We start from the raw sequence: 14,906 nt of genomic DNA on the forward strand, positions 1-14,906 counted from the left end.
AGATGTGTGTTTTTTGTTCCCGATCTGTTTAGCAAGGCACTTTTATATTTGAAAAAAAACAATCAAGTCGCCCGTCCTCCATTAATAGCTTTTTGCTTCTATCGTACAAAGTCAATTATGCAATGGTATGTTTTATGAGGTTGTCAAAACGTAGACGTCTCAATAGCTCTGCTATGATTTGGGCATGAAATTACTGACTTAATTAAATGCAGCAAATAAGGAATTAATAATTCACATAGACCGTATAAACACACACACACACAAATGTTCACCCACAATTCACAACCGACATGTGGCATGTTTTTGAAGAGAAGTGATTTGGGCTAGATACCTACAACCAGAGAGTCAGTTTGGCATCGTGAATATATCCCAGATTAGAAAGGGGAAGGGCTCTTCTGGTGAAGTATCTCTGGACATTTTAAAGGGTGTTAATGTCTGAGATGCGGTATGGATTCCAAACAGAGGAGCTGTACTCTAGGATGGGTCTGGCAAAAGTTTTGTATGCTCTGATAAGTAGTGTGAGATTTCCAGAGCAGAAGGTACGTAGGATTAGATTAAGAACTCTTGAAGCCTTCTTGGCGATGTTGTTGCAGTGCAATTTATTCAGTCTGCAGTTGCAACTTATTCAGTTATTATTATTATTTAATGCAAGTTATTATTATTATTATTATTATTATTATTATTATTATTATTATTATTTAATGCAACGTATTCAGTCTGCAATACATTGTGGGTCTACTAAACTGGAACCTTTAGGTTCTTTTGGTCATTAAAGGGAGATTTTTGTTCAGAGCATGGTGGAAATAAAATAAAATTGGATGGTGAAACCCTAATTTCTATGGTGTAAAAAATGGCGCATGAGCCATTGATATTTGCATGCATTTATTTTTCATCCCCACCAATTTGTTTCTTGTCTTTCATCTGAATTGCCTTTTTTTTTAAACAGAATAGATCAATCTCGTTGGCGTTCAAATCAGGACACAGCAATAACAAAAAGGAGGGGAGGGGAGGCTCTATGAAACATCAAGAGAATGACAAAGCAAACAAGCATGGGCAATCAATACGAAGCAGATGTGTGAATGAGATCCAGGCTTCTTGACATCATTGGCCAACAAAGAGAAACAAACAAGGTAACAGTGATCAAACTGATGTGTCGGATAGCTCAGACGTCATAGCTGAAGACCATTCTGATTCAAAAATAGGGAATGCGAATTTTGTTCCATTTAATTCGGTAAACATTTTAATAATCCCTTTCAAGGCTGCTGATTATTGTATTTTATTTATTTTTATTTATTTATTTTGTCCAATACACATTGAAGAGAATAGACATGTAGTAATATATATAAAGAAAAGGATAGAGAAAAGATATAAAAATAGAGGAGAAGATATATGAAAGGCAGAAAAGATAAATGAGATAAGGAGAGACATTTTGGGAAGCTGCACCCAACCGTTGTCCCAAAGTCATAACTCACTTTTTTCAATGCCGTCGTATCTTCAAACAGGCACCAAATGAGCTGTTGTTAAATCGTGGACTATAGAAATCTAATTTCTTCTTTGACATTATTACCCCCATTTTTGGGGTACCAGAATAGAATGTGGCTTGTAGCAAACATCACTATTATGATGAAGCTTATGGGACCCCGGAAATGGGGACAATAAAAAGAACTACTTTGTCAAAATCTTTCTGGCTGCTCTCAGTGAAGAGAAGAAGATTCAACATTTTCTGCATGTCTTTGCAATCTCTGGGTGTCCTTAGGTTTGATTCAGTCGAAATAACTGCTTTATCTCTGATTGCTAGCATTATCTGTGGGAGAGATTTACAGATGATTTGTGGATTATGCAGGTGCCTTTGGGAATCTCAAGTGTGAATTTTTTTCCCCCCTGTCATGGTAGACTACATCTTTAAGTATTTTTCAGTAAGTATCGTATCTTCTCCAAAGCACTTGAAGGCAGGACAATAAGTAATGGAAGGAAATTAGTCAAGGGGAGAAGCAACCTTAGAACTAAGGAACCCAACCACCGCAGGGCATTTTTGCTGTTAAAGAATCAGAACACCAAATACAAGATGAACAAACAAGACCTTACAGACAACCCTCATTCCATAAAAGACCTTGGAATACTCATATCAAATAACCTAAGTGCCAAAGCCGATTGCAACAACATCGCCAAAAGGGCTTCAAGAGTTGTTAACCTAATCCTACGTAGCTTCTTCTCTGATAATCTCACACTACTAACAAGAGCATACAAAACTTTTACTAGACCAATCCTTGAAAACAGCTAATCTATCTGGAACCCATACCGCATTTCAGACATAAACACTCTAGAAAACGTCCAGAGATACTTTACTAGAAGAGCCCTCCATTCCTCAACTTGCAACACAATACCCTACGCAACTAGACTTACAATCCTAGGTTTAGAAAGCTGAGAACTATGTTGCCTTAAACATGACCTAAGCATGGCCCATAAAAACATCTGCTCCAACGTCCTTCCTGTCGATGACTACTTTAACTTCAACCACAAGAACACCCAAGCACACAACAGATACAAACTTAAAGTAAACCCCTCCAAACTCGACTGCAGGAAATACCACTTTAGAAACCGAGTAGTTGATGCATGGAACTCACTTCCTGACTCTGTAGTATCATCACCTAACCCCCAAAACTTTATCCTTAGACTATCCATTGTTGACCTCTCCCGATTCTTAAGAGGTCAGTAAGGGGTGTGCATAAGTGCACCAGCGTGCCTTCAGTCCCCTGTCCTAATGTTTACCTCTTACTAGTATCATGTATATAAACATTGTTATATCTTTATATACTACCAATACATACTTGACTAGATAGATAGATAGATAGATAGATAGATGATAGATAGATGATAGATAGATGATAGATAGATGATAGATAGATGATAGATAGATGATAGATAGATAGATGATAGATAGATAGATGGATAGATAGATAGATAGATGATAGATAGATGATAGATAGATGACAGATAGATAAATAGATAGATAGATAGATAAATAGATAGATAGATGATAGATAGATAAATAGATAGATAGATGATAGATAGATAAATAGATAGATAGATAGATGATAGATAGATAGATGATAGATAGATGATAGATAGATAGATGACAGATAAATAGATAGATAGATAGATAGATAGATAGATAGATAGATAGATAGATAGATAGATAGATAGATATCTCCGGCAAACGGAGCTGCTGTTACAGACCAAACAAGAAGCCAAAGTTATTTTGCAACCCTAGCCAACGACATAAATCATTTAAAGATAACACGGCACAAGTTGGACAACGATGATCACACATTGAGGAGGTGAGCTGTGCGATATTTTCCCGGGCACTCCTCCTCTGACAGACAATGACCCCCGGCAGGGGTCAGGTGGCATTCATGCTGTTACTTACCTGCTCATTGTCGCTCGCCCACCATTTCCCATACTCCCTTTTGGAGTGAAACATTCTATTTCCGACTTGTGCTGGGCCAGCCTCCTGTCTTTGTACCTAACAAAGCATGACAATGACAGGAGCAACAAAAACAGAAAGAAATGATTGTGGAGGTTCTCCTGTCATGTAACAGGGGTGCAAGAGAGAAGGAAGGAGAAAGGTATATGTGCAAAGCATGGCACACCTCCAAGGATTATACTGACCAGTGGGGCAGTCTCACCATCCTCAGTAAAAGAATATTTGTAACTTAGGGTCCTTGGGCTCTTGAGCTTTGTTGTTTTACATTACCCAACTAAGTAACATCAGCAGTGCTACGTAGAAAGGAGTTAAGTTTGCTCCCTGTTTATATATTTAGTTTATTTATTTTTTATTTATTTTATTTGTCATACAAACATAGTATTGTTGTTCTGTCAGGCTCTCTGGTAGAATCCTCCCAAAAATTCACAGGTACAAATTTCAGACACACACACGTTTGAAAATTCAAAACAATGTTCTTTCTAATGAAAATTCACTTAAACCAAGCCCTCTTTTGGTATAGCAAAGAGCACTCATCTCCAAACAAACTGGTAATTTATACAAGTCCCTTATCAGTCCTGTGATACTTAGCTTGCAGCTGTGAGGCAATTCACAGTCCTTCTTCTTTCACAAAGTGAAACACACTTTGCTCTGGTTTAGTTTCAAAGCAGGGAAAAATCAGCACACAACAAGTCAAAGTCAGTAAAGCAGTCACAAAACACAACGATCAGGTAAACCCACAGGCTGCTCTTTATAGCAGCCTCACTAATTACCACAGCCCCACCCAACCACAGGTGGCCTCATTTTCTTTGATAATAATCTCTCAGTTGTTGTTGCCTATGCATTGCTCTCCGCATGCGTGGCTGTATCATTAACTCTTGTTCTGAATCCAAGGAGGAGCTAGATAATTGATCTCCTTCTGAGCTGTCTGCCACACTCTCCTCCTCCCTGTCACTCATGCCTTCTTGGTCAGAGAAGCCTTCATCATCAGATTCCACCGGAAGCAAAACAGGCCTGCAGCATGTGGATATCTCCCCCACATCCACAGTCCTTGGGGCAGGAGCTGGGCCAGAGCTAACCACAACAATTGTACTGTAGTATGTTTAACATAATATAAGTATAAAGTAGAGATAGAAAAGATAAAAAAGACATTAGGACAGGAGTCTTCGGAGAGGGGCGGCATACAAATCCAAATAATAAATAAATAAATAAATAAACGGTAGGCACAAAGGTGCACTTATGCACGCCCCTTTATATAGAAGTGGCTTGCCTTATTAGTGTTGGTGGGGGTTTTCTTTGAGGTTTCTTGATTAAGCTGTTGTTAGGCTCCCTTCTAGCACTGATGATGTTATATAGTATGGCTAAAGAGGCCTTCAAATTTCTAGGTTCTATCATATCTCAAGACCTAAAATGGTCACCTAGCATCAAAAACGTCATCAAAAAAATACAACAAAGAATTTTCTTTCTGCGCCAGCTCAGGAAGCTCAAACTGCCCAAGGAGCTGCTGATTCAGTTCTACAGAGGAATCATTGAGTCTGTCATCTGCACCTCCATCACTGTCTGGTTCGGTTCTGCAACCCAACAAGACAGAGACAGACTTCAGAGGAGAATCAGAACTGCAGAAAAAACAAATGCTGCCAACCTGCCTTCCATTGAAGACCTGTAGACTGCACGAGTCCAAAAGAGGGCTGTGAAAATATTTATAGGCAAGTTGACCCCCTAATTAATATTTATCCTGGACACAAACTGCTTCAACTTGTACCCTCAAAATGACACTGTAGAGCACTGCACATCAGAACAACTAAACACAAGAACAGTTTTTTCCCAAACGCCATCACTCTGCTAAACAAATAATTTCCTCACCACTGTCAAACTATTCACCAAGGCTGCACTACTATTACTATAAGTCTTCTCATAATTCTCATCACCTATCTCTTCCCACTTATGAATGTATGACTGTAACTTGTTGCTTGTATCCTTAAGATTTATATTAATATTGACAATCATTAAGTGTTGTACCTCGATGGTTCTTGAAGAACGTATCTTTTCTTTTATGTGCACTTGGAGCATCTGCACCAAAGACAAATTCCTTGTGTGTCCAATCACCCTTGGACAATAAAGAATTCTATTCTATTCTATTCTATTCTATTCTATTCTATTCTATTCTTTTCCATTCTTTTCTATTCCATTCCACTCCACTCCACTCCACTCTACAATCTACTGTACTGTACTGTACTCTATTCTATTTTAGTGAAACATCTGCGAGAGAACTATCAAGCACAGAGAGAACCCAAGGACCTCTTAGCTTCCAGTTTTTTAGGGGTGGGAGTCACAGGAAGATGGGGTAAAGAGAACAAAAAGAAAAGTCCAAGGAGAAAAAAATAACCGTGCAGCTGGAAAAGGCATAGCACTTTGGGTCCCTTGTACAAGGGCGTTTTTCTATCAGGAGTTTATTTGGCACATCTTGGCATGCAGCTGAAAGTTTCAAACGTGGAGTAAGATAATTGAAAAGAGGGGCTTGAAAATGCACAGGCTTTGCCACCTAAGAATTAAAGGGAAAAAAGGCAAACTATGGTTTCCAGCGTAGTCCCTGGCATTAGTAGATTTCCAAAATGTATTCTTCATCAGTATGTTTTTGAAATGACTGAGCATTTTTTGAGGTTACCAAATCTCACCAAACTGCAGCATTTTTTTCAATGAGACTTTTGCAAACCTTTATAGAAGAACTGTGAAACATGGCAAATAGATTGGTCTCAGGAAAGATGGGTAAGCTAAGGTTATTATTATTATTATTATTATTATTATTATTATTATTATTATTATTTATTGGATTTGTATGCCGCCCCTCTCCGCAGACTCGGGGCGGCTAACAACAATGATTAAAAACAGCATGTAACAATCCAATTAATAAAACAACTAAAAACCCTTATAGTAAAACCAAACATACACACAAACATACCATGCATAACTTGTAATGGCCTAGGGGGAAAAATATCTTAACTCCCCCATGCTTGGCGATAAAGGGGGGGTCTTGAGTAATTTGCGAAAGCTGAGCAGACTAAGTAGGCTAGCCAAATGAATACCTGGTAAGCAAATACTTTCCCCTATTTTCCTCCCCCAAAACTAAGGGGCATCTTATACTCCGGTGCGTCTTATACTCCGAAAAATACAGTAAACTGAAATAAACTAAAATAAATAAACTAAACAAAAAATAGTCTAAACTAAAATAAAAAAATAAAATAAAACTAAAATAAATAAACTAAACAATGTCGTTTGGCGGGTCCCAGGGGAAGAGCCTTCTCTGTGGCGACCCCGACCCTCTGGAACCAGCTCCCCCCTGAGATTAGAACTGCCCCCACCCTCCTTGCCTTTCGTAAACTCCTTAAAACCCACCTCTGTCATCAGGCACAGGGGAACTGATATAACTTCCCCAGGCCTATATTGTATGGTATGCTGTGTGCATGTTTTTTTAAATTATGGGTTTTTAGTTTTAATTATTAGATTTGTATTCTACGTTGTTTTTTCTATTACTGTTGTGAGCCGCCCCGAGTCTACGGAGAGGGGCGGCATACAAATCTAATAGATAGATAGATAGATAGATAGATAGATAGATAGATAGATAGATAGATAGATAGATAAATAAACTAAAATAAACAAACTAAAATAAATAAAAATAACTAAAATAAATAAACTAAAATAAACAAAAAATAATCTAAACTAAACTAAACTAAAATAAAATAATAAAATATAAAATAAAATAAAATATAGTCTGGAGAGCAAAATTCAGAAAGTGTAATCAAGTGGCAGCGATGAAGCCAAATCCCGTCAGGACAGGAACAGCCAACGTGTGTCCTTTTAAAAGTTTGCATTACAAATAGTCTTTCCTGCTGAGTCTGAAACATTGGGAAGACTCCAGGTTGTTGACCTAAGGCCGTCTTGGGCATTCCTGGTTCCAAAGCAGTGCTCTGTGAAAAGCTGTGATAAAACTCCAAGGTTAGGAAGGTAAACCATGCAAAATATTAGGTCTGTATACATACAGAAGGAACTCAATTCCTACAATGGACAGAAAAGCGGAAAGGCCTGGCCAGCGGATGAAACTGCTGAAAAAGACAAAGGAGGTCAAACTGCATCCCAAAAAACCCTGCACAAACTCTCATTTGAGCGGCTGGAAAAGAAAGGCATTAAGAAAGAAATAGGATTAAGAAATGTTCATCATCACATATTGGGGAGAAAGTCAAAATGTTTTCCATGGTAACGTGAAATATAACTGCATCAGTAGATTAACGTAAAATCTAGTTAGTAACATGGTTGTTAAGTGAATTTGCTTGTCATAAGGTCCCAAAAGGGGATTCAACTTTGTACAGAACAAAGTATTTAATGAGAATATTTCATTCATTCAGATCTAGGATGTGTTACTTGAGTGTTCCCTTTATTTTTTTGAGCAGTGTATATATATGACGGTTTTGGTATATTCGGGTTTCTTCCCGTGTAGGATTTAGAAATTTCTGGTGACGTTTCGACGAGGTCCCACTCGTCATCTTGTTCTAGGGCGAACACAGCGAGACCTGAGCTGCCTTCCTTCTATAAATACTGGTGGCTGGGTGTGGTTTGATGGCTCAGCAATTGCCACGTGTTGCAGAACATAAGAAAAAAAGAAAAAAACTCCTCCCTTTTCCAACACTTCAAAACTACAGGACATGAAATTGATTTTGACAGTACTAAATTAATTTCCAGGCTCCAGGGAAGCTTCTAGAGCAGTGATGGAGAACCTATGGCATGGGGGCCCCAGGTGGCACGCAAGCTGTTGCCCTAGCACAGCTCAAGTTTGGAGCGGTTAATATTAAGTTTGAATCTGTTGCGTGCTCTTGTGTTGTTGCGGTTGAAGCTGAAGTAGTCATTGACCGGTAAGACATTGCAGCATATGATCTGTGTTGATGAGCATGTCAGAGTTGCCTCTGAAGCGTTATGGGGGAGTAGCTGTGATCGGTGACTGTGTGTGATAGGAGAGACATGGTGGGGGGAGGCGTCGAGATAGAGACTATAAAATGTAATGATATTGAAATGTTAAGTGTCGATTTTGGCTGAAATCTCAATTTAAGGTCAGGCTGAATGATCCAGTGCACTTTTCAAACTACTGCTGCTGCTATTATTATTATTATTATTATTATTATTATTATTATTATTATTATTATTATTATTATTATTATTTATTATTATTATTATTATTATTATTATTATTATTATTATTATTATTGACGAAGGCTGAGCTCTTTCCAGATGGCTAACTCTTGCAAAATGTTAATGTTCTTGCTTGAGTGAGAAGACCAAAATCTTTTAATACCAGGCATCTCCCCCTCCCCATGTATTTTAGTTGTGAGACAAAGGGTGTCACCTGGGTCACTATGTGAAATTGTGTTTCTGTTACTCAGGAAAATTCCAACTGCTTCTCTAAGTCAAGTTGAGGAATATTTACTTCCGCCCTAATTTACATTAAGCTCCATTTATTGGTTCTGTAAAGGAAATTTGCAGAAAGATGATGGAGATGTTTCTAAACCACTGGAAGATAAGGACTAGATTTCTTTCTTTCTTTCTTTCTTTCTTTCTTTCTTTCTTTCTTTCTTTCTTTCTTTCTTCCTTCCTTCCTTCCTTCCTTCCTTCCTTCCTTCCTGTATTTCCTTCCTTCCTTCCTTCCATCCTTCTTCCTTCCTTCCTTCCTTCCTTCCTTCTTTCTTTCTTTCTTTTTTTCATTATCATTATTTCTTTCCAATAAATATTCTTTGTTTTTTTAATCGATACAAGTGTGAAAAACAGTCATAAATCCCTTTTTCTACCACCATTGTAATTTTGAACAGTCACTGATTATAAGTTGAGGACTCCCTATATCCCAAAAGAAAGCAACCTTCAACTACTTTCCTACTGTTTCTATGAAAATCCCATGTTATTAGGACCTCGGCTCAGATATTACAAAACATTCCATGTTACTCTTAATTTCCTATATCTACAACAATGGATAATCGAGAGATTCTTCCTTCGCATCCATCCCCCTCAGACTCAATTTAAAACCTGAGCTCGCTGTTTCATTGTTTAGCCATTTATCTACCTCTGTGGGAGTAACCTTTGAAAAATAAAACCATTGAAGTTACGTGTAATTGCTGCACTGCTTTGCAAAAGTGATTTTCTTTAATAAAAGATCTACACACAAAGGTCTATCTAGATACTGGGGGGAGAAATAGATTACAACGTCTCCTTGGTGTTGAGCAACACATTCTGAGGTCTATTCACAATAACTCAGAGGAAGTACTGTAATACTCCCTGCCCCAGTTTAAATGGGATTTCTCGGGACACATACAAGGGTCACCCAGAAAGTAATGGAGCACATTTTTTTTTCCTCAGCCTATAGTAATGGTACGAATACGAAACTTTAGATATACATTATTTGAATTGTCAGGAGTGCGTGTGTAAATTTTGCATTTCTTCAGACAGATAGCGTAGCTGCAGCAGTACAGTGTTCCCTCGCTTTTCGCGGGGGATGCGTTCTGAGACCGCCCACGAAAGTCGAATTTCCACGAAGTAGAGATGCGGAAGTAAATACACTATTTTTGGCTATGAACAGTATCCCAAGCCTTCCCTTAACACTTTAAACCCCTAAATTGCAATTTTCCATTCCCTTAGGAAGCTCAGGAAGCTCAAACTGCCCAAGGAGCTGCTGATTCAGTTCTACAGAGGAATCATTGAGTCTGTCATCTGCACCTCTATCACTGTCTGGTTTGGTGCTGCAACCCAACAGGACCGACACAGACTTCAGAGGAGAATCAGAATTGCAGAAAAAACAATTGCTGCCAATCTGCCTTCCATTGAGGACCTGTACACTGCACGAGTCAAAAAGAGGGCGGGTAAAATATTTACTGACCCCTCACATCCTGGACACAAATTGTTTCAACTCCTACCCTCAAAACGTCGCTACAGAGCACTGCACACCAAGACAACTAGACACAAGAACAGTTTTTTCCCGAACGCCATCACTCTACTAAACAAATAATTCCCTCAACATTGTCAGACTTTCTACTAAATCTGCACTTCTATTCTACTAGTCTTTCTCATCATTCCTATCACCCATTTCCTCCCATGTTGACTGTATGACTGTAACTTGTTGCGTATGTCCTAAGATTTTTATTAATATTGCTTCTTCATTGCTTATTTGACCCCTATGACAATCATTAAGTGTTGTACCACATGATTCTTGACAAATGTATATTTTATTTTATGTACGTTGAGAGCATATGCACCAAGACAAATTCCTTGTGTGTCCAATTACACTTGGCCAATAAAAATTCTATTCTATTCTATTCTATTCTTAGCAACCATTCAGATTATTACTCACTATGTTTATTTATTAAAGTTTATTTAAAAAAATATTTATTAAAGGCAGACGAAAGTTTGGCGATGACATATGACGTCATCGGATAGGAAACACCGTGGTATAGGGAAAAAACCAGCAAAGTACTTTTTATTTAATATTTTTGAAAAACCATGGTATAGACTTTCCGCGAAGTTCGAACCTGCGAAAATCGAGGGAACACTGTATTTTGAAATGGCATCTGTAAATGATGTACATTACAAGCAGCGTGTTGTCATTGAATTTCTCGCTGCAGTGAAAGAAACTGTGGGGAACATTCACAAACGTTTGTGTACAGTTTATGGAAAATCTGCAGTCGACAGAAGTACAGTGATACCTTGTCTTACAAACGCCTCATCATACAATCTTTTCGAGATACAAACCCGGGGTTTAAGATTTTTTTGCCTCTTCTTACAAACTATTTTCATCTTACAAACCCACCGCCGCCGGTGGAATGCCCCGCCTCCGGACTTCCGTTGCTAGTGAAGTCCCCATTTTTGTGCTGCTGGGATTCCCCTGAGGCTCCCCTCCATGGGAAACCCCACCTCTGGACCTCTGTGTTTTTGTGATGCTGCAGGGGAATCCCAGCAGCGCAAAAACAGGTGCTTCACTGGCAACGGAAGTCCAGAGGTGGGGTTTCCCAGAGAGGGGAGCCTCAGTGAAATCGCAGCATCGCAAAAACACAAGAGGTCCAGAGGTGGGGTTTCGAGGACTTTGGTGTTTTTGCGATGCTGCGATTTTACTAATGCTCCCTTCGCTGGGAAACCCCACCTCCGGACCTCCGTTGCCAGCAAAGCGCCTGTTTTTGCGATGCTGGGATTCCCCTGCAGGAATCAGCATAAACACAGAAGTCTGGAGGTGGGGTTTCCCATGGAGGGGAGCCTCAGGGGAATCTCAGCAGCACAAAAATGGGCGCTTTGGCTGCCAAAAGTGGTGAATTATGGGCTTGCACGCATTAATTTCATTTCCATTGATTCCTATGGAAAACATTGTTTCGTCTTACAAACTTTTCACCTTAAGAACCATTAGAAGATGGTTTGATAGAGCTCCAAGACTTTGTGACCAGAACAAGGGGAGGTACCAACAGGGCATACACGCCCTTGTGTCTCGCTGGAGGAAGGCCATAGAACGGGACGGACATTATGTGGAAAAATAGGGAGTGTAGAAGAAACATCCTTCTTTCTTCTGTGTAAGTTCCATTGTGTTCAATAAATAATTGTTGAAAAAAACAAATGTGGTGCATTACGTTCTGGGCAACCCTTGTAATTGATAGAACACAATAGAACAAAACAGTTGGAAGGGACATGGAGGTCTCGTAGTCCAGTGTGGTCGCTACCAGTTTGCACCAGTTCTACAAACTGGTAGTGGCGGCAGGTAGAGGTTCTGATCACCCGCCTGGACATCATAAAAAGTGCTCTGTGCATGCACAGAAGCATTGAACGCACACCCATTCATACCAGTTCCCGAATCGGTAGCAAAGTTAAGTGGAACCTACTAATTTTGTAGTCTAACCCAGCGTTTCCCAACCGGTGTGCCACGGCACAGTAGTGTGCCGCGAGACATGGCCAGGTGTGCCGCGAGAAGCTCCAGATGGGCGGGGCGCTGCCGGTGCCCCTGCCTGAGTGTCGTCCTGTGGATGGTCTTGGGCTTCACAGTCGCTTCCTAGTTCCCTCTCCTCCCACCACCTGTGTCTCCCGCCGTCGCCTCCCACCAAGCCGTCGCCCGTTGCCGTGGGTTCCTCGAGTGGGAGCTGCCGCTTCCCTCCGTCCAGCTCAGCCACGCTGCCCTAGAAAGCACAGAGGTTATTGCCACCGCTTCTGCCTCCACTCAGGGAGCCACCGTGGTCACCGCGCCTTTTCCTCTCGCTCAGCTCAACCACGATGGCTCCCTGAGTGAGGCAGAGGCGGCGGCAATAACCTCTTGGCGGAGGGGAAGCGCTGATGGGCTCTCCTCCTTCCCCACCCCTGCGCTTCTCTCCCGCCCTGGCTTTTGCTTCGCTCCATGATTTCCCCGCAATTTCATCCAGGCCACCTCTTGCCTCCTTTTGAACTGCGGGGAAATCTGCGGGCGAAGCAAAAGCCAGGGCGGGAGAGAAGCGCGGGGGTGGGGAAGGAGGAGAGCCCGTCAGCGCTTCCCCTCCGCCAAGCTGCCTGCTTGTCCTCGCGCCTCGTTGCTACCTCCTGCCTTTTTCCAGGGGCCTTTGGAAGGTACCCAGGGAAGGGGGGGGATTGGGGGTGGCTGCAGCGGCTTCTCGTCCTCCTCATAGGGCTGCTAAAGCCCGCCCGGCCCCTCTTGCATGCAGTCCCTTCACCGAGCGCTTTTTTCTTCTCACAGCTGAGGCAGGATTTGGAATGTCGGGTGTGTGTGCGTGCGGGCTCCGCATCTCCCTGCCACCCGGAACATTTAAAATAAGAAAAACCTTCGCCGGCCTCCGCAGAGAAGAAAGGAAGAGAGAGAAAGAGAGAGAGAGCAAGAGAGGCAGAGAGAGAGAGAGAGAGCAAGAGAGACATAGCAAGAGAGGCAGAGAGAGAGAGAGAGACAGAGAAAGAGAAAGAGAGAGAAAGAAAGAGAGCTAGCAAGAGAGAGAAAGAGAGACAGAGAAAGAGAGACAGAGAGAGAGAAAGAGATAGCAAGAGAGAGAGAAAGAGAGAGAGAAAGAGAGAGAATGAAAGAGAGATAGCAAGAGAGGCAGAGAGAGCAAGGGAGAGAGAAAGACATATAGGGAGGGAAGGAGGGAGAGAGAAAGAGAGCAAAAGAGAGAGGAAGAAAGAAAGAGGGATGGAGAAAGAGAAAGAAGGGAAGGAAGGAAGAGAGAGAAAGAGTGAGGGAGAAATAGAGCGAAATGGAGGAAGATTTTTTTTTGTCAAAACTTTTCTTTAGCCACCCCCCCCCCCCCGGTTCAGTGTTCCCCAGGATTTTGAAAATGTGAATAATGTGCCGCGGCTCAAAAAAGGTTGGGAAACACTGGTCTAACCTGTTGCTCAAGCAGGAAACCCTACACCACTTCAGACAAATGGTTATTCAACATCTTCTTAAAAGCTTCCAGTGTTGGAGCATTCACAACTTCTGGAGGGAAGCTGTTCCACTAATCAATTGTTCTAATGGTCAGGAAATTTCTCCTTAGATCTAAGTTGCTTCTCTCTTTGATAGGTTTCCACCCACTGCTTCTTGTTGTACCCTCAGGTCCTTTGGAGAATAGTTCTCCAAAGAAATAAAATAGGTCAAATAAAAAAATAGTTCAAAGACTCCCTCTTCTTGTTGGCAGCCCATGAGATATTGGAACACTGCTATTATCTCTCCCCTAGTCCTTCTTTTCATAAGACAAGACATATCCATTTCCGGCAACCGTTCCTTATATTTTATTTATTTTATTTATTCATTTGTCCAATACACGATACATATGGAAGAGAATAGACATGAAGTAATATATATATAAAGATAATATGTAAAAATAGAGGAGAAGATATATGAAAGGAAGAAAATATATATGATATATGAAATAAAGGAAAGACAATTGGACAGGGGACGAAAGGCCCTTACTGACCTCTTAGGAACCTGGAGAGGTCAATCGTGGATATGAAGGTGATGTATGCGCAGCGCCAGAAATTTGGGTTCTGTGCATGCTCAGAAGTTTCCATGGTACAGGGGTTTTTTTTTGTTTTTTTTTTGCAGTCGTCTGTTTGGACCCAGATTGTGGGGGCAATATGTTGGCTCTGTTAAAAAGTGCTATTGCTAACATGTTGTAAGCCGCCCTGAGTCTAAGGAGAAGGGCAGCATAAAAATAGAATGAATGAATGAATGAATGAATGAATGAATGAATGAATGAATGAATGAATGAATGAATGAATTTGCATGTGGGTAGACCTGCCAGGAGATGGATAGAAGAGTGGGGTCTTGGTTCCTAAGACCATTGGAAATATGTTTGACCCCTAGAAACATAGAAGATTGACGGCAGAAAAAGACCTCATGGTCCATCCAGTCTGCCCTTATACTATTTCCTGTATTTTATTTTAGGATGGATAGATGTTT

General features: G+C 40.7%; 1 protein-coding gene across 1 annotated transcript in view; it reads right to left on the bottom strand.

Moving 5' to 3' along the window:
• Positions 1 to 14,906, bottom strand: part of GRM5 (glutamate metabotropic receptor 5) — a 265,562-nt gene that overhangs the window by 8,669 nt on the left and 241,987 nt on the right. The window contains exon 8 of the mRNA XM_070749601.1: positions 3,428 to 3,523. Within this exon, the coding sequence (XP_070605702.1) occupies positions 3,428 to 3,523 (96 nt within the window). The remainder of the gene's footprint in view (positions 1 to 3,427; positions 3,524 to 14,906) is intronic.

The sequence above is a fragment of the Erythrolamprus reginae genome, chromosome 4 (genome assembly GCF_031021105.1).
Source record: "Erythrolamprus reginae isolate rEryReg1 chromosome 4, rEryReg1.hap1, whole genome shotgun sequence".
In the NCBI taxonomy this organism is placed as follows: Eukaryota; Metazoa; Chordata; class Lepidosauria; order Squamata; family Dipsadidae; genus Erythrolamprus; species Erythrolamprus reginae.